The 23,619-nt window shown below is 51.7% G+C and overlaps 2 protein-coding genes across 3 annotated transcripts in view; one reads left to right on the forward strand and one right to left on the reverse strand.

Moving 5' to 3' along the window:
- Psmb7 (proteasome 20S subunit beta 7) overlaps positions 1-677 on the forward strand; it is a 56,199-nt gene extending 55,522 nt beyond the window's left edge. The window contains exon 8 of the mRNA XM_055599993.1: positions 434-677. Coding sequence (XP_055455968.1) covers positions 434-545 — 112 coding nt within the window. The 3' untranslated portion in view covers positions 546-677. The remainder of the gene's footprint in view (positions 1-433) is intronic.
- Positions 678-1,905: 1,228 nt separating this feature from the next.
- Positions 1,906-23,619, reverse strand: part of Nek6 (NIMA related kinase 6) — a 70,634-nt gene continuing 48,920 nt past the window's right edge. For both annotated transcript variants that reach the window (XM_055599995.1, XM_055599994.1), the window contains exons 6-10: positions 18,847-18,955; positions 17,908-18,015; positions 11,478-11,572; positions 5,854-5,967; positions 1,906-3,351 (exon numbers count right to left, since the gene is read on the reverse strand). In XM_055599995.1, coding sequence (XP_055455970.1) covers positions 3,241-3,351; positions 5,854-5,967; positions 11,478-11,572; positions 17,908-18,015; positions 18,847-18,955 — 537 coding nt within the window. In that variant the 3' untranslated portion in view covers positions 1,906-3,240. The remainder of the gene's footprint in view (positions 3,352-5,853; positions 5,968-11,477; positions 11,573-17,907; positions 18,016-18,846; positions 18,956-23,619) is intronic.

Genomic DNA, 23,619 nt, shown 5'->3' on the forward strand with positions numbered 1-23,619 from the left:
GAAGTGCTGAGCCTGCAGCTTGGCTGTGGACTTTGTTTGTTGTATTGCTGGTGCTTCTAGAGGTGTGGGGCAGAAGGCCATATTGTGTCACATTTGCTGTACTGGAGGGAGTGATTTTTTTTTTTTTTAAGTGGCAGCCCCAAAATCACATGACTAAGTAGTATGTACTGAGGATGATGAGGTATGGAAGGGAATTTGAAAACCAGTGCTTTTTCTATTATCTCTTTTAGTCTTTTTGACAGCCCCTCTCCCTCCAAGTGTCCCCATTTTGTAGCATTTGGAAAGGAAAGGAAGTTGACTCCCTGAAGTCACAGAGGTAGAGTCCCTGAGCAAGGCCTCCAGTCAAGCCTGCTATTGTCTGGGCAGAATATCTCTTTCTTGACTTTGCTGGGCACTTGAGCAGAGGTCTAACTGCTTCTGTTTCTCTCACTAGGTTTGGCCGGTACAGGTGTGAGAAAGGCACTACAGCTGTCCTCACTGAGAAAGTCAACACTCTGGAGATCGAGGTGCTAGAAGAGACTGTCCAGACAATGGACACTTCGTGAATGGTGCTGGGGTGGTTGGTTATCTCTGGATCACTGGGGGTACACATCACCTTCACCCCACCCCATCAGAAAACATGCATTCGGCTACTGCTTGCCGAGTGAGGCTCAATTAAAAAACAGATGAAAACCACAGTGAGTGGCTGTAATGTGGGGACTGTGGGGTTGGGCTCCTATTGTCATGACTTTCCTTCCTTGTTCTGGATCTTTCCAGCACCAGTCTGTGTTCCAAGTGAGTGTTATAGGTGTGGCCCCTTTTTGTGGATGTGTGAGGGGTGGCCCTCTGAAACAGAAGAGTTCTTTGTGGTCAGAAACCAGATTCGGTACTTTGGTTCTGTAAGTGTATGGCCCAGTCCTATGCTTGCTTACTTTATCTTCACTTGGGCGGGGGGTGGGGGAAGCTTCAAGCACTTGCCCTAACAGGGTCACTCAATATATAACAGCCTGCACCTCAAGTGGAAAGAGGTGGCAAGGGAGTCTTAGGCTGTGATTTGGCCTAGTGGATTGCTTGCCCCGCATGTACAAGGCCCCAAGTTTACCCCAGTAACACCCTCCCCATCCCCGCTTCCCCACAAGACAGACCTCTTCAGTTTGAATTCTTAGACTGTACATGCTCAGGTCTAGAAAAAAGCAGGTGGAAACTTGGCTGTGTGAAACTGGTGAGCTGCACTCTGGCCATTCTCAATGGCAACCGAAGGAGAGCATGGGGCTCTGCTGCTTTGCAGTGCTTCTCTGGGTGGTGGCTGGTAGAAACTGCACATCCCAAGGGCTGTATTATTGGGCAGATGTTTCTCTTGGTATGGACAGTGGGTGGAGTGTTGAAATTAAGTTCTTTGGTTTATAGAAGCTAATTGTGCCAAAGTCAGATAGAACAGAGCTACTACTTACAAAAGACCAAGAAAACTTCCAGGAGTTAGTGCTAGGAAGGAGACAGTGACTTTGATCCTCCCCCAGAGTGAGCTGGGATGGGACACTGAAGGCCAGCTTCTCTTGTGGAAACTGCTTGCGAGAGTACAATGGATTTATCGAGAGTAGCAGCTTGGCTGATGACTGTCAGAATTATTTGGAGAACTTAGAAATATTCTGATGTTACTTAAACTGTCTGGGCCCAACAAGGGTTTCTAAAGGCCCCTCAAGAAGTGTTGCCGTTGTGTCCTGGGTTTGGTCTGCAGTTGAAGACAACATTGAAATGGTGTTAGTGCCACCCCCGAGCTGCTCAGCAGTCAGGCCTCTTCCCATTTTGTCTAGAATATGGAGAGCTTGATCTGAGCAGAGGCCGTACTTGGAGTGCAGGCCCTTGGAAGAGGTTGGTAGCCATCCAGAGACCTTACTTGACCCCCAATCATGAAATTATTTTCATTGATACTATATAACTGTAATTTTATCATAATGGATATATTTTGGGAGACAGGTTTGTTGAAGGGGTCTGGGCCCACAATTGAGAACCACTGGCATACAAGAACAAATTCAGACTGTTTCCGCCAGCACTTAAGTTTCCTTAAATTCACATTTATAAGTTAGTCTTCACAGTTAATCCTATTGGGAACAAAAAGTAAATGAACATATTTCTGGATTTCCTGCACATAATACAGCTGTAATTTTAATTCTTGACTCCAATGGTCCATGGCTTGAGTATTCTGAAGGGGTGACAGGTTGTATTTTTGGGTTACCTGCTAGCTAATTTGCATCTTATTTGTTTGTTGTTATTTTTGAGATAGGGTCTTATGTAGTCCAGTCCTGTCTCAAACTTCCTGTGTTGCTGAGGGTGACGCTGGATTCTTGATCCGCCCGCCTCTACCTCCCAAGTGCTAGGATAACAAGCTTAGGCTGCCATACCTAAGTAACATTTTTTGTTTTAAATTCTGTCAGCCACCTGGAAGATAGATACCTTATTAGTCCCATTTGCAGATGAGGAAATGAAGGCTCAGAAAGGCCCAAGTTACTAGGAAGATAGAGAACCAAAATTTTTAAAGAATAAAATTTTAAAAAGTTTTTAAAGCTTTGAGATCAAAGCTTTTGGAGTTTTCTTGCTGTCTTCCCCCCATGAAAATGCTCCACACTGATCCTAAAGTGAGCCATAGCATTCCAGCAGGGGATGGTATCTGGCAGGGCTCAGAAGATAGTGGAGTACCCTATCTCCCAGATGCCACTTGCCTCACAATACCTGACACTGGGTGCTCCTCACTGTCACTTAACAAGTTAGAAAATGCAGAGAAAATATTAGTGAAATCTCTACTCTAAACCATTATTTTCATTGTCTCCCTTTACAAAAGAGTAAATGAAGCACTCAGACTGATTGTATGGGAAGGTACTAAGAACTAAACCAACTGGTGCTAACCATTTGCAAAGGCTCACCACACACCAGTCACCCAGCTCCTTTCAAGTCTCCTGACATTGTGGGCCTGGACAGGTCTGAAGCAGCCAGGCAGAGGTTCACATTTCAGTTGGAACAAGGGGCTTCAGTGACTGCCAAGCCTCTTCCCCCACTAATAGACCAGCTTAGATTGTCTGCAACAGTTCAAAGAAAGGACTTTGGAGTTTGACCATAACACAGCTGTTTTCAGCGCAGTGGCCGAGCAGCCACCTATGGGAGCCAGCTGAGCCCTCTGGTCTTGGCCGTGGAGGCTTCTAGGTACCACTTGGGGGAGAGGACTCGAGTAAGACAAGTGATGTTTGGCTTTGATGAGGTGTGTTGCATTCAGGTGCTGGAGGTCCAGACATGCATCTGCTTAGCCACCTGGTGCACATATCCAATGTCAGGTCGGTGGTCAGGGTCAGGGTAGATACACATGCTGACCAGTTCCCGAAGCTGCAAGGCAAGACAATTCTGTTAGCCTTGAAGTGCTCAAGTACTTTTACCTATACCCACATGTTCTGCCACACAGTACTTCAGATGGTTTTGTTGTCCCCTTTCAAGTAAAGAGTGCTTTGCAGTGGAAGGTATATATGGCCACATGCAGGCGCAGGCCTGTCTGCTTCCAAAGGTGATGCTTTAAGACCCTGAGAATTTTACCCTCAAATAATCTTCAATTTTCAGCTGTACACACCTTTGTGCAGGTTTGTAAGAGTACCCTGTGCACATGTATGTCTGTTGTCAGTCACACAAAAGCCCAAACCAGAGAAAACTCAAGGAAAGGGCTTATTGATCATAATAAATGCATTAACATGCAGCAAGGCTGCAGTCTGCACACCCCCTGGCCTCTTCATTGTGCTCATGAAAGACACGCTTTTAATTATCCAGACACTGAGGGCTTTGCCCGCCAGGGTGGGGGAGGGGTGCCTTAAGCCTCTGATCCCTCATGTTCTGATAGCCAGAGTGCTAGTTATTTTAATGGTAATTAAAATAATGACCTTAAAAAGCCCGGATCTTAAAGGTGCAACACTGAGCAGGCTGCAACATTTTCCATCTGCTGGGGGTACTAGTGGTCACCAGCAAGAGAAGAGAGAGGGGAGGTCCTGGACCAGTGAGCTCTAGGGACTCAGATGACAATCTGCGGGGGGTGCCCAGGGATGTTCCGGGGCCCTGGGTCTGCAGCACCCACCTCAGGCAAGGGGCCATTCCTGGAAATGCTACCACACTGAGCTGGCTTAACTGGCCTATTTTGTGATCCCACAGCTTTTTAAACACTGGGAATCCATGAGCTGATGAAGGTGTTGTGTGCAGCACATCTGGAGTCCAAGATCACCTACAGACGGTGATTTTGAAGGGAATCATGGCTGACCCATCAGGTGAAAAGAAAACCAGGTCAAGATGACGTCTGTCCTCTAATCACTTAGAAATGAGGCTACCCAGTTACCAGTCAAAAAGATAAACAAACAGAAAAAACCCACCATATATTATGATGATAGCTTTAAAAGTGGGGTGTGTTAGGGACAGACCCTGTGCAGGATCAGGAGCTGCTGCCTGCCAGGATGTGCCTAGTGAGGGAGAATGGCTGCCCTAGGAGATAAAGCTAAGATCTCGGGGGCTTTCATGTCTGCGGTACAACTGAAGTGGGGTGGATGGTGCCCATTGGCAGACTGGCACAGGAGCACAACTGATTAGAGCCAAGTCACATGTCATCTAGTAGTGCATAAGTTTTAGTTTAAATAAGGAAAGGAGCAAGGCAATGAGCAGCGAGCTTTGTGAAGAATGTAACACGTTCTTCCTGTCCTGCCAGCTTGTTCTCCAGACCACAGATACTTTCCCCAAATGGCTAGTGAGAATGCACGCCACTGGAACAGATGCTAGGAGAGAAGCGCGCTGCACAATTCTCCAAATGCCCTGACCTCCCCACCCCAGGGGTGGCACTCTGCACAGGTGAGGCCGGTGGGCCTGGAGGCTGGCTTGGAGGCTGCATGCTTCTGCCTAGGCCTTGCTCCCATACACAAAATGCTCCCTGTAAAGCCCGCAACCCATCTGGACAATGAGCTTTTCTTGGTGCAGTGGTTCTCAACCTTCCTAATGCAGTGACCCTGAATACGGTTCCTCATATTGTGACTCCCAACCATAAAATTATTTCGTTGTTCATATCTATAACTTTGCTACTTTTATGAATTGTAATGTAACTATGATATACAGGATATCTGATGTCCTACTCCCATAATTTGATCCTCAAGAGGTCATGATGCTGAGAACCACTGCCTCAGTGGAACCATAATGAGGCAAGGTTCCATAAATGTGAGCTGTTACCATGAAAGAGTGGCCTGGAGTCTGGCAGAGAGGACCTGGGAAGACCTTAGGCACTCCCCTTCAATAGACATCACAGATGATGTTTAGCAAATATTTACACGGAGCTGTGTTACTTACCAGTTGCTACTTTTGATAGTGGTGGTAGATGCTGGCCTGGCTCTACTCTGCATGTCACATGCATTAATCCTTAATAATTAATTAATCCTGGACAGGAGAGTCTAGTTTTTGTCCTCATGTTATAGATGAGAAAACTGAGACTTGAAGGCAGTAAAGGAAGAATACAGCCCTGTCTGCCAGTACTAGTTGCCCCTCATAGTTTATTCATGAGGGAGATACAGTTTAACCCATCTACAAAAATGATGGCTCTGAGGATGAGCTTCACACAGCCAGTAACTATCCAAAGCCCTAGCACCCAGCATAAAATGTGAAAGTCGGAATTCCAGGGTTACAGGCCTGTTTACATGGAGCAGGAAACCAACCAGTTAGCTCGGGGTGCCCACCTCTCGCCTCCCTGGACCTCAGTACCGCTAGCCTGGCATTTAGTTCGAGTGCAGCTCTGTGCTGCTGCATCCCGCAGGCCTCAGGCACTTCCGGACCACCCCTCTGCAAGAACATGAGGACTGGCCCCAGCTGGCTCACCTTCTCAGAGTAGTGTTCCCCCGGGAGAGGTGGGTAGTCACACTGCTCGATCTTTTGGCAAAGGGAGAAGAGATTCATCTTGTCTCCATAGAAGGGGCTCTGCAGAGCTGCCATCTGCAAGGGAAGGACAGAAAGGATCAAACGTCAGCCTCAGAGTCCAAAAGGATTTCCGAAGCCAGAGGAGCCAGTGGTTGGTCGTCACTGCATTGAGTGTTCTGTGGGCTTCTCCCTGGGGTGCACGGAGGGTGGGGTTTTGATAAGGAAGGACTTGAATCCTGAGGCCTCAGCTCACTTAGGCCCCTTCTCCCAAGAACTGGCTGACAAACAGACTGCCCACTGGGCTCTGCCTGGGTCCAACGGATTCTCGAAATGCTGTCTTTTCCCCCCTCTTTTTGTATATGTGCATATGTGTGTGGTTCCAGGGACAGCCACGTTATTAACAGCCGGCGTTATTCCTCAGGAGTGCTTGTCTACCTTTTTTGAGATAAGTTCCTTCATTGACATGAAACTCATCAAGTGGGTGGGCTACACTTACTGGCCAGTGAACCTCAGGGATCAGCCTGTCTCCACCTCCCCCAGTACAAATGCGCGCCACACAACGTTTTCAGAGTTCTGGGGATTTTAACTCAAGTCCTTATGCAGGGCAAGCTCTTTCCAGCTGAACCCCTCTAGCCCATCTTTGTTTCTTTCAGGATCTTACTTTCTTATCGCAGCCTGCCCTAGAATTCATTATGTAGCTCAAGCTGGCCTGAATTTCTAGTAATCCTCCTGCCTCAAACTCCTGAGTGCCTGGACTGCAGGTAAGTACTACCATACCTGGCTCTGACCAACTTATCTAAAGAGTGGTGGCAACCTCATTCTTAGAGAATGTCTGCCTGAATGATACTTCAGTGAACAGTTATGCATGACGGGCTGATGCTCCTGCGACAGTTGTGGAGTTGGGAGGTGTAACCGTTTTCTTCACTGATGGTCTGCAGGCTGTCTGCTATCTCAGGAAGCTCCGGGGTGGAGAGATGCTGAGCCCTGCAATTGGCTGTCTGGCCCTGTTATATTGGAAACCCCAACCTACAGGTTGCGGCAGGGTTCAGACACCATCCTGGGTACCTTGAAGAGAGGCAGGCTGATGGGCACTGGTGAGTAACAGGGCTGTTGGGACCCAGGGGGAAACTTACCAGTTTCCCTCTTCCTCAAGAACCTAGATTCCCAACCCCACCCAGTGTTCAAGGCACTTTGGGAAAGCCTTAGAGAGGGTCTGCAGGAGCATGGAGAGAGCCTAGCATGGCAGCGGAGGGACCCATCTGCTGATAGAACTGTAATAGGATCCACCTGTTTGCTCTTATTCCTGCTCACTGATCCATCCCACCAAATGACAAACTGCCTGCTGGTGAAGGCCCATTGGGTAAGCATGTCCTCCTGTCTGGGAAGTGGGCCAGAGTCCTAGTTTAGGGCAGAAAGGAACTTAAGGAAGCTGTGTGACTGACATCTTTAGCTTCCTGGTTCATCCCCACACTCTGTTCACCCCTGGGGTCAGCCTGGTTCCAAGAACACCCTGCCATCTTCAGAAAGGGTTGGGTGGGGCACTAGGTCTAGAGATAGCTTCTTTAGGGTTTCCTCAGACCCAGGTGCAGGAATTTACCCTGGGCTAGGCCAAACATGCAGGTAGGTAATCAGGACTGTTGACCTTGGGTCCCTCAGTGGTGGCAGGGACAACTGGCCCAAGAACCCGACTTCACAGTAAGGCAATAACTGCCAGGCAAGGAACGGGAAGTATATGGAGGTCCCACCCACACCCAGGAGCTGGTTTTGTCACGGAACCTGCAGAGTAGCATAACATGTCTTCAAAACTGAAAACAAGAAACAAGAGCCTTGGTGCCAGCGATTACTGGGCAACTTCAAAAGGACATTTGCTACCATAGTAGGGAGCAGCTGAGGCTCCGAAGTGGCCCTCAGTCACAGCTGGAGGATCCAGATGAGTGTTCTGGAGGATGTGGGTGTTGAGTGTCAGTCTGATAATGCCGGTCTTCTGATGTGTCCTTCAGCAGGCCAATCTAACTCCAAATGGCCCAGAAAACTGGGGCAATTCCCTCATCACCCCAGAGAGCCTCCCTGCACAGCACCAGCAGAGCACATTCCCTGGTACAAGGCTTCTTTATCCTAAGCTGCAGGTTCTGTCGGAAGCCATGTCCGAACTACTCACCGTCCAGCTGCTGGCCGTGGGCCTGCCACCCTGATAAGGACAGCGGACTGTGAAGTAACTTGGGGGCCTCCTGGCGACATGGGATTATAACAATTACCCAGGATGGCAAGATCTACTCAGGCCAGTGGCCGGCCAGCCCCTGGCAGGTTGGAGCAAGGGACTTGCTGTTGGGGGGCCAAATACTTGATACTTCCAGAGTCATGGGTCTCTTCAGTGTGATTCAGACGTCTAAGGGGTATGTGTCTGTGTCTCAAAGAACCTAGGCTGTGGAGGGAGGAGGCTTAGAAAAAGGGCCCGGACAACTCTTGTCTGTCACCTAACTTCTCGTAAGCACAGCCTGGGAGTGAAGGGTGATCAGGAGGAGATCACCAGTTTCAACAGAGCCCAATGTCACCTTTGAGGGCAGCCCATGAGTATCCATGGCCGTCTTTTGTCCTGTGTGGCCCAGTTCTCTGAGGGAGGGGCTTTCCAGGCCATTCCACTGTTCAAGCCAGAATTCCAAAGCAGCTGTCCCCAGCTTACTGATGTGCTGGGTCTGTCCCCCGCTGCAAGGGGCTGGTACCAAGTGAGTCTTCAGCTTCACTGTCACTCCACTTCCTCCAGAGAAAAGGGGCACAGGGACTTCTACCCTTCAGCCAGTGGTGAGTTCAAGAAAGGATGTCAAGGGGATTGTTTCTGGGTTTGTACACTTTGAGCCCCAGGTCATGGTGACACAGCATATGTTCCACAGGGGCCACATGAATCCTCAGTGGTCTTAGGCAGAAAGTGTGTGTGGGGGGGGGGAGATTTGGCCCAGCTCTTTAAGCTGATACCATGGGAAGACACCACAGGTGATCTCTGGGAGGTGGCAGCCATGACTGCAGGACGTCTCTTGCCAATTACCCAGTGCTGGGCCAGATGAGGCCCCTCCTTGCCTGCTAGGAAAATACACACACTTCTCCCCTGATGCACTGCAGGGGTGCAGAGGGATGCCAGCTTCAACAGAGCCCAATGTCACCTCTGAGGGCAGCCCATGAGTAGCCATGGCCGTCTTTTATCCTGTCCTTGGGCAAATATTCCTAGAGGAAATAATTGATTTATTTGGCTTCCCACTGCCTTTTGCTCCTGCATGGCTACAAGACACACAGCAACACACTGCCAACAACTAAATCACTGACTGAGCCGAGCTCTGCCACCACGCTGGAAGCCACATCCTTAGGTATGTGGTAGGCACCAAGACTTAGAACAGCCTGCTTGGCTGGGACCCATCAAGGCCATGACTGTGGGCATGGTGTAGACCAAGCCTGGGCTGCATGTGCCTCTGAAGAGCTCTAACAAAGAATCAGGCAGGGCCCAGGGCTGGCAGCAGCACAGGGAGCCAGCTGTCATCTTCCACCGGCCCTGGGGGATGCACACGGCTCTCCTCTCAGCCAGGCTGGCCTGTATTTGTTTGTGTTTAGAGACTCGTGCCTCTAAGGGGACAGGAAGCAGCTTCTGAAAATACATAACACGGGATGGAAAAAGAAAATGATAAGCCATCTGGACTTGAGACAGTATACATGAGGCTAGGTCAAAGGGGACTCCCTCCATGAGGGCCCAAGCTGAGCTGTGCTGAGACCTCCTGTTGGCCAAAGCAAAAAGGGAAATGTGTCAAGCTGTTGGGCTTCTAAAGACTGGCAGTAAATGCCAGCTGCTCAGCTCAGCTGGTCGGTGGGTTCACAGAGAGGCCGGAGTGTCTGGAGCTGGGTGCCTCAATTACAGAGCCTCGTGTGCTCTCTACGGGACAGGCAGACTCCATCCCACACACAGCTGGAGCCCGTGGGGTAAGGGCTGACTTGCCCCTGTCCAGTGGAGAAGGCTGGTGCTGAGACTTGGACCTTGGGGCCTTTGGCCCAGTCTGGACTCCTGCCAGACACTGCATCCCTGCCCTAGGAGGCCAAATAGCTACGAGTTCTGTGGTCATGCTCACAAACATCAAGTCATAATCACTCAGTCTTGCTGACCTGACATATTAAGAATATTTGGAAGTTCCTGAACAGCTGCCCGTCACCCCAGCACCTGACAAATATGGTGACGCTCTTAGAGGAATCTCTGAATCCCCCTGACCCCAGGCCCTAGTCATTAAGTCTGTTCCTGAAACTGAAACCCAAAGTCTCAACCTGCCCCACTGTTGACTGTTCCAGCCTGACTGCCAATAGGCCTTCCTGATGACACTGGGCTACCTAGCCCCAGGAAGTGGCCCACACAACCAGTCCACAAGGGCATCCCTTTCAGCCAAGCATTTAAAATGCACCATCTTCAACTGGGGCACGGCTCAGTGGCAGCACTCCTCTCATGCCAGGCCCTGGTTCTGCCCCTCCACCTTCTACCCCCTCCCCTGCAGAAAGAAAAAAGATTCACCGTCTGCCCTAAGGAATCTCAAGCTCCTGGCTCAAAAAGACAGACTACACCTTGTAAAGAGATGTGAAGTTTCAACCTCAGAAATCCATCTGGAAGCCAGGAGTCTGCGATCCCATCTGCCAAAGCGCCTTGCAGGGATCAGTGGGTCAGTGTGTGCCTGCAGCTTATGCTGTGGGGTCATGGGACAGTACCCAGAAGCCAAGGAATCAGTCTCCCTGGGTAGAGCCTGGAGCACTTTCCTGAGTGACTGCTTCAGCCCCCAACAGTATCAGTTTAATAATGGGGCTCTTCAGGTTGACCAGTCCAAGTCAGACCCATACCCCACATCAGCGCCAGCAAGCAAAAGACGGGTGAGGTTGTGGCCAGGTGTCCAGAGCTCAGCAGTGGGTCCCAGGTGGGACGTGCAGCCGCCAACATGGAGACAGCAGATGGTCCAAGCTTCCCTCTTCTGGTGTCCTGTGCTCCCCACAGACCCATTCCCAGCCCCCTTCCCTTTCATGGCTATCTGACATGAGTAGGGCTTATGCTTTTCATTTTATCTCATTCCGGGCATACCAAAACAACAGTCCTGTCCCTCGCTCCAAGCTGGCTACCATATCTGGAAACAGCCATGGATGGCCCCATTCCACAGCTAGGGAGAAGAACGCTCTGCAGTGAGACACACATTGTTGGCCTGGAAAAATAGGGTACAGAGGAGTAACAGGCATGAGCTGAACCTGACTCATAACCATTCCCAGTGCCTTAGTATGACCTGTTTTTAGATGAATAATATACAAATGTTGTTACCAAAGAAACCAGGGAAGAGCAGTAAGGATGCCATGATATTCCATTCCGTTCTTGGAGCCCAGCAATATAATTTACTACCAACCATCCTTCCAGCAGCCACTGCCTGGACCACATTACTGAGAACATGTCCGCTGAGGGATGAAGGACCCCAAGGGTGAGTTTGTGCAGCCTAGTGTTCCCATGAACGGGTAGGGTGAGCCTGTTTTACCTGTGCCTCCATGGAAGACCCCATAGGTCACCGAGCTGCACATCAGAGACTTACCTCATACAGCAGGCAGCCTAGGGACCAGATGTCTGACTTGAAGTTGTAGCCATTTTCATGGATCCTCTCAGGTGACATGTAGTATGGTGTTCCCACTGCAACACAGCAAGGGGCGCGACTTAGGATCTGGGTCTCAGTGGGGCAAGAACAGGGGCTCGGAGAAGAGAGACAGCCTGTCCCCACCTTAGTCAGTTGAGATGTTTGCCCATATTAACAGGGCAAGGAAATGGTCCTATGACCCCAAGGACTTTGGGTGGGTCCCTAGGACCTCCTCTGACTTAAGAACTGGTTGGGGGCCACATAGTCAGGTTTCGATGTCACTACTCAGTGCAGAAAGACAAGTGACCTGTCCCTTTTAGGATGATCCAGGAGAAGTTCTCAACAGAAAAGAGTCACTGCCCATGTTGACCAAGACACATGAGGGGAAATGGAGGCTGAGGCAGATCAAGAGGTTTACAGAAGAGGGGAAGAGCCGCTAAAATGATCAACTTCGTGATGATAAAATCCTTCAGGGCTCCAAAGATACCACTCAGAGGCAAATGGCAAGCCAGGGTGTGACGGATGGAATGTGAAATGTCCCCCCATAGGCTTGGGTACTTGAACACTTGATCCCCAGATGATTGTGCTGTTTCAGGAGGTAATGATACAGCCTTTACCTTTAAGAGGTACAGCCTTGCTAAAGGAAGTATGTCAGTGGGGGAGTGCTTTAAGAGTTTATACCTCATCCCACTTTCAGTTCAGTATCATCTCTCAGCTTCCTGCTCTGGCTGTTTGCTGCTGTCTTGGTTACCGTTCTATTGCTGTGAAGAAACACCATGACCAAAACAAATTGGGGAGGAAAGGGCTTACACTTTCACATCCATAGTCCATCACTGAAGGAGGTCAGGGCAAGAACTCAAACCACAGCAGAAACCTGGAGGCAGGAGTCAATGCAGAGGTCATGGAGGGGTGCTGCTTACTCAGGCTGCTATCTTACAGAACCCAGGGCCACCAGGGATGGCACTACCCACAATGGGCTGGGCCCTCCCACACCAATCACTAATTAATAAAATGCCAACTGATCTTATTGAGGCATTTTCTCAGTTGAGGCTCTGATGACTGTAGCTTGTATCACACTGACACGAAGCTAGCCAGGATAGTATCCATGCTTCCCCATTGTGGTCTCTCCCTCTAGAACTGTGAGCCAGAATAAGCTTTTCTTCTGTAAGTTGCCTTGGTCATGGTATTTAGTCACAGCAACAAGAAAATAACTAATACACAGGGACAGAGAAAATTGCCTCAGGCTCTATCTGCCTACCAAGATGGTTTGGGTCTGAAACAGCCCCCCCCCCCCAAAAAAAAAAAAAAAAACTATATGCTAAGTCTCTGGCTGTGGCTCCTGAACACAGCTCTGGTCCACAGCAGGAGTCCAGGGGTCACGGGTATATCATATAGCAGGCTGTGCATGTCTTTTTACTCTTTTTCTTTGCAGCCTAATGCTCCACTTATTTAACAGACAATGGTCTGACAGTCATGGTCCCATAAATCCACATGTCTAACGACGACTATTGCTTTTCACAACAGCAGCCATCACTCAAAGACATGGTTGAAAATTTGACACCCTCTCTAGTATGCATATGCCATGGAATCAGGGGCTGGTGGCTCCTGAGTGAAAGAGCTGCCAGCCAACATGTACAGCTCTGGGTGACCCTCTTGAGGTCAAGTGGGATATCAGGAAGAAACACCTGTGCACTCCAGGCATGAGGACACAAAACCAAACCAATGGCCAGGCGTTAAGCCATAAAGGTGTCACAGCCAAACCACAAAACAGACTCCACCGATCCTGGTCAGCAGTGGGAACCTAGGGATTAAGCATCATTGGAATTCAGCACCCAGGTTCCACAGTTGGAGGTAGCCATAATACAAGGATTATGGTACGATGCTGCCCAGCAGACAGACATCAGAAGTTGTATCCCAGCAAGGCTGCACTGCAAGGGTAGGTTCCCGTGGCTCTTCCCAGTTGTTCTGGGCTCCTTTTATCTCTTCCAGGCCCAGGCGGGAGGGACTCTCGGGTGAGGTGATCCATAGGAATTAGGCCACTTGTCCCTCTCTCAAGCTTCTGTGAGCACATTGCCAGTGCTAGTCTGAGAGGAGCCACTGAGCCATCACCTACTTGTTTCAACTGGGAATCAATAGCTGAGGGCAGTTTATGAGGGCACTGTACCCTCTGATCCCCTGACTCAGGCTTCCTCATAGTTTGTGCCTCTTAAAGGTGGGGTACTATGGAGATGGAGGAGAGTAGGAAGCTGTTCCCCCACTAAGCCACTCTACCTACCATGACAAACATGGAAACATGACGGAGCATAACGCATTCCTTGTGTGTAGCAGATGAAGCAGACTTCAAAAGAAACCCAGACTCGCAGCAGGCCACTGGAAGATGTCTCCAGACCCCAGGGATTGGTGATTCTGGGGAAACTGGAGCGAAACTGGCAGGAGGGGTTATTTCCCTGCCAGTGGCCCTGCCCCAGGGGACACAGTCCATCTTGCACCATTTAGTTTCACAGGTGCAGCAGAGCTGGCCCTGCCTGGTCTCCGTCCCTCCTTACAGCAGGGGTACAGGACTGTGCAAAAGCAAGAGGAGCATATCCAACCCTCAAATTGGAAGGCCGACCAAAGAGCCCCTCCCAACATACACTCCTGTCAAAACACACTTGACTAGGTTTGAAACGCTCACTTGTTCGAAACAATAGACATGGAAAAGGCAGATTTCACAGAAGAGGCCAGTGTCTGTCTGCAAGCTGCCCTTCCCTACTCCATGAAAAACCACTATGGCCTAGTCTACCAGGTGGGGGCTGAAGCCTGGACTCCAGGATGGATGGCAGGCAGAGCTGTGTGTAGGACCTGTCCTGTTCTGGCCACTCTCTAGCCAAAGGTCAAGAAACTCTCTCTGCCTTGGTTCCTCATCAGTGATGCCTAGCAGCTGGTTTTCCCATCTGGTCAATGGAAAGTAGGGATCGGACATTGTCTGGTCCACAGTGACTTCTCACTAATGAGGGAGCATCCCTGAGGATGTCTGTGTGCATGGACCACCGATCCACCTCACAGTGCGTAGTGGTCGCACACAGCAGGGCCATGAGCATGGCAGCACTGCTGACAAGGGCCCACTACCACACACAGTGGTCTGGTGGCTCTTAGAAGACCATGGATATGGGATGATTCCTCACCCACAGGCCAGTGACCTCCGAGGTAGCCTCTCAGCCTCAGTTTCTTCCTCAGCTAAATGAGATGAAAGTGTTGGGTGTGACACCATCTTAGAAAAGCAAAACGTTCAAGTCTTTTTAAAGCCCCACCTCATGATTTGTCCCTACAGTGAATGAATGGACGCTGCAGTAGAAAGAGGCTGGGGTAGAGGTGGCTAAGGTAGCTGCAGATCCTGGGGGACCCTGGGCTCCTCTGGTTACAGCTTAGACTCTCACAGTGCATGAACATTCCGGTCTTCGGGAAAGCCTTCCACCCATCCTCTCACAAGCTTGCCTCTGCCAATCTGTGGCTCCTTGACCAGCATGGCGCAGGGATAGAGAGCAGTCTGCAAGCCATGACCAAGCTAGGCCTGGGGAGTAGCAGAGCCCCTTGCCTGCTTGTCTCTTACGGGGTTATCCCCCATAGGCTCTGCTCCCCAAGTCCCAAAGAGACCAGCCATCGCTACAAGGGGCCTGAGTATGAGCAATCTCTCTTCCTGCCCTGTCCAGCCTCAGCCTGAGGCGCCCTGTCACCACTGTCACCGCTGCCAAGCACAAGGCCTGTGTTCCTGCTCTCCAGACCCACCATTTGTCTCGAAGCTGCTGCCGTTGCTTGGAGCGAGACACTTGCTTGTAGCTTGTGAGCTGTGTATAGGCAAATCTTTCATTTTTCTTTCATTATGCCGGCGTGTACTGTCACTTAATTTTTATGTATGCAATCCTTCCTGACAAATATGATCTGCTGCCTGGTAATTCGTCTGACGCTCATTCTGTTCCGAGCTCTAATTACGGCTCCTATTCCTGACACCGAGGCAGCCACTCTGCCACCGCTGGGTACCGCACCTGTCAGCCCGACCATGGCACTGACTAATGCCCTTTCATGCCAGCCTCCTGTTAGCAAATACAAGCATAGGGAGGGGCCAGGGAGGGAAGACAGGGAAGGGATTTGCATAAGCCCTGCTCCTGGTCAGCGGCTTTAGGAGAATAGGAGATTGCAGGAACAATGCTACTGTCCCAGCATCCCCACATAGTAGGTGCACATTTGATGCAGAGGATGAATAATTCATAGTCGCACACAGGGTGTGAAGGACCCCTACATCCTTCCTGGGTCATGGTATGATAGCAATTAGCTCCATGTCTTGCCCAACCAGACTTATTTGCACTTAGCTGTGTACAGAACCTGCAGGGGAAGGGTGCTTTCCCCTGGAACGTGGAGACTTCTGGTCCTGGGTTGTGGCTTGCACTGTCAGCCTCCGGGGGAGGTACAGAGGAAGCACCTCAGCTCCCAGAGCTGGTTCAGCAAGCGCAGAGAAACCTCAGCTTCATGGTGCCTCCTGGACTCAGGTGCACATGGCCTGGGGCAGGGATGGGCCCCGGAGGCACCCTGCACCCATCTTGCAGGGCCTGTGCTCAGGAGGCCTCAGGAGGTACCCAGCCTATGAGGGTGAGCTCTTCCAAGTCCCAGTTCCTTCTCATTAATGTAATAAGTGCAGCAGTCCAAGCAGATAAAATCACACTGTCGGAGGAGCCGGGTCTCTGCCGTCCCTCACAAGACGATCCTAACCAGCTCTGACTAGCCATTGCAGCCATCTTCTCCAAGACAGGACAGAGTGGGACTTGGGCCTGACTGACAGGCCCAGGAGGCAGTGCTTTTGCTCTTCTCTGACAGTTTCCCTCTGAGTTCCAACCTTTTCCAAATTCTTAAGCCAAATAGGGGCTGAGGTACACCAGCAGGGGTAGAGCGTTTGCTTTTCTAGCATGGGGGAGGCCCTGAGTTCTGTCATCCACACCACAGGGAAAAAGCATCCTCAGGAAACAGGTCAGAACGGACTGGGAAACTGAGGCTTCCTTCTATTTATGGAGTCAGTGGCTAGGGATTCCTGAGGGAACCTCCTGGCCCTGACCTTGAAGGAGGAACCTAGAACAGGCCAAGTAGGTTTTGAGGGACACCATGTGACCTTGAAGTCACTCAATGCCCTGAGTTCCAGTTTCTAGATCCTATTGACCCCGAAGGCCAGTGGAGATGTGACAGGACATCCTTAGGTCCTTGGGGTTGGCCCCTACACAGCTTTTCCTTGGGGCCAGGGAACCAAGAGGGTCAAGGGAGAGGCAAGCCCCAGCGTTCCCAGGGTTGGGTGGAGGCCAATCCCTTGTCACACTCCTGCAAGCAGCTGGCTCATTTCTCACAAGTGCATGCCTTGCGTCTGAGCCATCGTGACCTGAATGAACAGCGACAGTTTCCAGAGGGAAGTTAACGACAGAGCACCCCTGCCGCCACCAGAAGCTGCTGTTGGCACATGGCTGGCTGCAGGCACCCAGGTGTTGGGGGATGGGAGGCACCCAGACTGGAGCTTTGGAATGGGGTGGAAATGAGCTGAACCAGAGGTTTTGCTGGGAGGTGGGCACACACATGCTGCCCGGGTCCCTTCTGTCTACCCTAGTGATGCCCAGGAGATGCTGGGAACCGACTAGCAGGAGGAAGAGGGAGACACCTGCCTCTTGTGGATTCCTGGTGATACCCTGCTGCATCTGGGCTAACTGCACAGGATACCAGTCTCCCACTATGCTGGCTCCTATACACTAATTAAAGGGAAGAGGCCCCGAGCTCCATCACTTCCAGGCACACAGACTCTCAAGTTGACACAGCCTCATCTGTGTCCCATCTGAAGCCCATCTGACCGCGTCTTCCAGCTTACTGTCCCTCAGCGGCCACCCTCCCCACCCCCCAACAGGGGCTTCAAGGCCTGTACATACCCGGCCACCCAGTATTAGCATCAGCCCAAGCTCATGCACAGTTCCCACAGGTGGAGGTGGTGCTTTCCCAGCTGCCCCTCCTCACAGTCCAGCCGCCCAGCCCCAGACCCGGAGATTGCTTTTTCGGTGTAGCAAGTGGTCTATGTAGGGGGTAGGTCACAGGGCCAATAGGGCACAGCAAAGGGACCACAGACCAGGCAGATGCAGCCTGCTCTGTATAACAGTGTTCGCCTTCCAGGAAGTACTCAAGAGATGACCTGGGGGAGTAGGGAGATCCCCCACCCCTGTCCAGTGGCCCCTCTGGGCCTCAGTTTCCTCTACTCTGGATCTATCCCAAAGCAAGGGTAAACTCTAGGATCCAAAAAACCATCTTCCCCACTTTATGCAAATACTTCCAGGAGAATTTCTGCCCTTCTGGCCAGGTCACCCAGGGACGGCAGGGGACACTGCCCCCTTACCTAGTGAGTGGGCCGCAGTGGTCTCGGAGCTGAAGAAGCGTCCCAGGCCGAGGTCGCCAAGCTTCACAATGCCCGTAGCTGTGATGAACACGTTGGCAGGCTTGATGTCTACAGAGCGAGGACATGGGTTTGGTATGGGGAGAACAGGCTTACAAGGAACACGAGGAGGCCTGGGAGTGACTATGAAGGACCTTTCAGTGATGGGTAGGCAAAGTCAACTCCTACTAAGACATCAAAACCCATAGGGGGTTCCTTTCCCTGAGACTCTGCTTTCCACTCACTGTGGAACCTCGGGACAGTTGCTCCCTGAAACCTCCCTTTCCTCACGTGTAACATGAGTCTGTCTTCCCCTACTTCACAGGCTGGCCATGAGTGGGGAACAGAGATTTCTATACTACTGTCTCCTTTTGTACAGCTGCCTCCCTGGTGTCAGACGACTGTCGACCGTACAGCAGACACTGTCAGACAATACTCAGCAGTAAGCTTTACCACGCAGTGACTAGGGCAGGGCCTCACACAGGTGACACCAACTCCACTGGGATAAGTAAAGAAGACACCTTCCCCACAGGCTTCCTCACAACTTGAAATGCCTCTCAAAAGCACTCACTGCTGTCTCGCCTCACCTTCTGGGGTGGGGTGGGGTGTAGTTCCCTCAGTCAATGCCTACCAAGATGTCAAAGCCCCCGGGGCACTCTTTCTCTGGGGAAAACTGGCCTCAGCGCCAGGATTGGCCACAGCTGGCATGAGTGGAGACAGGGTGCTGAGGTGGCCCCATTCCCTGAAACTTAGGTGATGACTATCTGGCATGAGGGGACTCTCTGGTTCTCACAGGCGGCTCCTCACATGGAACAGACGTTGGATATCTAAATGCCCTGTCAGAGCAGCTCGTTGGGGCGCTAAGAGCTCTGGGCTGGGGTCCCAGGCCCATGGGCCACGCACCTCGGTGCATCACACGTCGGGAGTGCATGTGCTCCACGGCGCTGCACAGCTGCACAAAGTACTTCCACACCGTCCTCTCGGGAATGAGCCGTTTCTGCTTCTTAAAGTACTGTGGGGTGACAGACAGACAGGCCTGGGTGAGCATGCTGTTCCAGGAGGGGTGGCACGGTGATTGCCCCAGCAAGGGCTGAGCAAACAATGAAGGGCCAGGCCGGATGGAATGTCGTGTCAACACCTCCCTTCAGCCCAGCAGAGCTCTGGGAGGTGGGGGTGGGGGGGTGGGGGGGGTGGCAGATGAACTCTGCACCATGAGGTCATGAGGGGTCAGAGCCTGGCCCAGAGGGATGCCCAAGGAAGAGACTATGATCACAGGGGGCGGGGGAGGGTAAGGACTCTCACCCTGGCCCTGGCCTGGTGTGGGAAGAGGGCATTCACGCTGTGCCGGAGAGGCAGCCAGTGTTGCCCCCATGTCCTCAGAGCCAAGTCTCAGTGTCATGTGACTCTTAAAGGAATAGTAACCCTTGAAGAGATGGGCTTAATGTTCTCAAATAGACCCTTGGTTTCAGTGGGCAGTAATCTGCCTCCTTGCCCAGTGTCTCAGATAGGGTTTCTACTGCTGCGACAAAACACCACGACCAAAGCAAGTCTGGGAAGAAAAGGCTTATTTGATCTACTACTTTCCTATCACGGTCTGTCATGGAAGTCAGGGCAGGAACCTGGAGGCGGAGCTGGCGCAGAGGCCATGGAAGGGTGTTGCTTACTGGCTTGCTCCTCACGGTCTGCTCAATCTGCTTTCTTCTAGAACCCAGCCCAGAGGGGTAGTACCACCCACAAGGGCCTGGGCCCTCCCCCATCAATCGCTAAATAAGAAAATGCCTTACAGTCTTGCCTGCCAGTGGCAGGATCTTACGGCTACATTTTTCTCAGTTGAGGTTCCCTCCTCTCAGATTTCTTTGGCCTATGTCAAGTTGACATAAAATTAGCCAGGACACCTAGTAAACCCCTCCCCCATGGAAAAAAACACCCATTCAACTTCCGGGGGTGGGGAGAGCCAAAAATCAGCTCTCTGAGGCTGTACTGAAATAGAAGGTTCTGGAAGGATAGTGCAGGAACGCATCCTGCACTATCCTGTTAGCACAGCTGAGCTAACAGCATGTGTGTGTTGGAGTGTGTGAGCTCCTGGGCACCAGTGCTGTACTGAGGTGCAGGGCAATGGCTGGCACGCCAGTTACCTGGTCACCAAGCTGTGGTTCTAGTGGCAAGAGGCAGCACTGTGGCCCACCGCCAAGCAGCTATTCTGGTGTAAGAAGCCAGGAACTACTAGGGCGCCTGCCCAACCTGGGGAAGGAACAGGCCGTGCAGAGTCATGCTCAGTCATGCCGTGCTGCTGGGCCCTCAGCAAGAAACATGAAGGCACTGAGGGCTACAAAGTGGAGGACAGTTAGGCCTTCTGAGCTCAGCGCACCTAATGATGCTGGGAACCTGTGACAGGGACCATGCCTAGAGAGGCTCAGGCACAGGCCCATGGCTAAGCTGCAGGGGCACTGAGGCTAGGATCCAGAGCTGGGCACCTCCAGATGCAGGGCCACGACAGTTGCCAGCTACTGGCCTGGAAGTAAAACCCCTTGTGTGGCTCTCCTGAGGGCCTTCCAGGAGGACCTGAAGGGCTAGCTGTTCTGATCTCCCAGAAGATCTTTGCTCTGGGCCACCCCCAGGCCCCTGGGCCAGGCTGGGTGGGCTGTTATTTACACCATAATGTTATTTGGTCCTCATTACAGTGTTTACGTGGGGACGTGTGCAGCCGAGAGCGGTGATTTTCTAAATGTCATATTCTATAAGTGCCGCCTGACATTTAGTAGGAAGGCACAGAGTCTCTGGTGGGTTTCAGACAGTGGCAGCTCTGGCTTCACCAGCCAGCCCTGTAAAGAATGCCACCACGGTGGCTGAGTGGCCCCCGAGGCTGCAAGCTCTCAGGACACAGGCCCTGCTGGCCAGTGACCTCTAAGGCCAGGGGGGGACACTGTGGTGTGACCCAGGCTTAGAGTTGCAAAGGCTGGGTTCCCCTGGATACCTAGAGAAGATCGGGAAGGGGTGTGGCAACGGATCCTACCAGGCACGTGGCACTGTGCTGGGTATGAGGAAAGTGGGTGCAGGGGACTGCTAAACCATCCCGTGTGTCCAGCGAGGGCACTGCTCCAACTCCCCTGCTGGCTGGGGCTGCAGCCTTCCTCACAGTGCTGCCTGTGAGGAAGCCTGTGCTGACGGCTGTTTTAGGCAGGGAAGAGAGGAGAGACATTTGCCAGGGAGGATGGAGGATGAGGCTGGGGCAGAAACAGCCTTCACACTCCCCAAAGTTAGTTCTTTGTGGAGCCTGAGCCACCTGAACTCTGAGCCAAAACCAGTTCCGGGCACATAGAGAGGCTGGCTACCAGCTGGTGGGCTGCCTACCCAGGCTGTCTCCTTTAGTCTGAAGGAGTTGGCCTGGCCTACAGCCCTTTCCCAGAATCCTCTCCTAAAAGGTCATGGGGAAAGGTAGACACTAGAGCTCAGGAATGGGAGCATTTGCCTAGCACCGGCCCCTGCCCAGGGCCGTCTGTCTCCCAACTCTATTCCACAGGGTATGTGCAGGGTAAGGAGGAGACTCCACTTCTCTGCTCCTGCGCCATCTCCACCCAGCCCTCTTCCAAACACAAGGCTCACTGTATCTGCTCCCTCCAGGAGTCTTCGGAAGAGCCTGTCAGTCCGGCACAGTCCCAATCCTGAGCCTGAACTAAGAAACTCAGTGTGGTTGCCACCTCACCCAGTGCTCCTGGTGGACCCCAGTGTATCTCACCTTCCTGGGTGCTTACACAGCTCTTCCCTTCTGTTCTCCCTCCCTGCCTGCTCTGGACTCAGCTCAGGGATCCCCTCCTCCAGGAAGCCCCCTCTGTTTCCACGGGCTCTGACCTTGGCTCACTCAGGAGCCTGCCTTCCTGATAGAACTCAAGCGCCAGGCACCACTAGCAATTGTGGCACCCGGAGGTGGGGCCTGGCATATGGCGAGATGGTGGAGAGCTCCATATAGGCTCAGGTAATGTTAGGGGAGATGGCAAGTGAAGAAGAACCGAGTGAAGGGGCCAAGACATGATGTATCACGTCTGCTCCCACCAGGGATCCGCATGGAGATTAACACCCCTGCAAATGCATTCATATGTCAGCGGAAATATAAAAGCAGGTGATAACGGCTCAGTAATGCCGCTTCCCAGCGACACCATATTCCTAGGGGCCGAATTTCTGAAGAGCAACTGATAAACAATTGCTCAGTCCCTGGTGCCTGCTAGGAAGACAGAATCCAAGCCAGCCATATCCAGGTACATTTGGGGGCTCAGCGTGGGGCTTGAGAATGGCCTACTTAGGACACAGACTAGGTTCAGGGGAGGCAGATGGGGGTCCACTTTAGGGGCTGGGGACCCATGCCAGCAGGGACATGAGGGCCTTGAGGGAGAAGCAAGGATTGGAGGCTATGGGTTAGGGCTTTTCCATCTACAGGCTGTGTTGCCTCTGGCTGGAGACTAAACCTCTCTGAGCTCAGTGCTTTAGCACTCCCCCATTGGAGCTGCTGTGTCCCTGAAACCAAACCCACAGTAGTTCCACTCCTGAGTCCTGGGACAGGGACATGATAGTTTAGGAAATATCAGAGACTGGCACTGAGTTTTATGGGGCTTACAGCCGCTCAATCCCTCACACAGCAGGCGTAGAATCCTCACTGCCGGTAATGAAGACTCCACCTGTCCAGAGGCTGCGAAGATCATGTGGACTAACCAGTGCCAAGCCAGGTAAACATAGTCTGAGTTCCCACATGGTGGGTGTTCTCAGGCAAGCCAGCCTTTCTGGGCCTCAGTTTCCCCTACTATAGAACATGGCAGCTGGAACCATGTCATTTAATGGGCTGCTGCATATTTTGAACTAAGAATCTGGTTCTGTTTAGCTGAGGCTGAAAAAACTGGCTATGATTAACAAGAGAATGGAACCACTAACGTTAAACCTCTGCTTTGCTGGTGGGCTGGAGCTGAGAACTCATTGGTGACTAAGAAGAGACCAGCATCGCCAAGGGGAAGTGTTTCCTGAAGGTCAGCATCCAGGAAGTGTGTTCAGAAGCAGCCAAGGTGGTACCCTGTGCTGGCAGCTGAACTTGGTAGTGTAAGATCCACCCCGGTGGTTTTGAAGACCTGCAGAGGACATGGAGAATGGCTAAGGCGTGGCACTGTCAGAGGCCAGGCCATTGGTGAAGGTGCAGCCCAGCTGTCGCAAAGAATCCCAGTGTGTGAGATACCGGTACCGTGGGAGGACTGCCAAGGGTGGCAGCAGCGGTAGGGGGGAGCCAGCCAGAGCCTAGAAGACAAGCTGTGAGTGCTGCAGAGGGTGGAGCTGGAGAAGTGACCCAGGCCCCTTGGAGGAGCCCAGAAGATTGTGAGTAGATCCCAGACGTTGTACTGAGCTATTTATACAGCTGGGGTTTGGTTTTACTTTGCTCAGAGTGTGCCCTGGTTCCTCCCCCTTGAAGTAAAGTATATTTAATTTATTCTTTATTTTACAGGAACCCACAGTTGAAAGGCTTTAAACTTTCTAAGAGACTTGGAATTGTTAAAGAGACTGAATTTTGAAGTGTTTGGATGTGTAAAGACTATGGGAAGTTTTAAGTTTGTAAAATGTTTTGTATTGTGATGCTGATATTAATGTGTGATCTTGGGAACAAACAGGAAAGGAAAGGCTGGAGGCTCAACAGTGATATGC

This window comes from Psammomys obesus, unplaced genomic scaffold (genome assembly GCF_907164565.1).
Source record: "Psammomys obesus unplaced genomic scaffold, mPsaObe1.curated_primary_1811, whole genome shotgun sequence".
Lineage (NCBI taxonomy): Eukaryota > Metazoa > Chordata > Mammalia > Rodentia > Muridae > Psammomys > Psammomys obesus.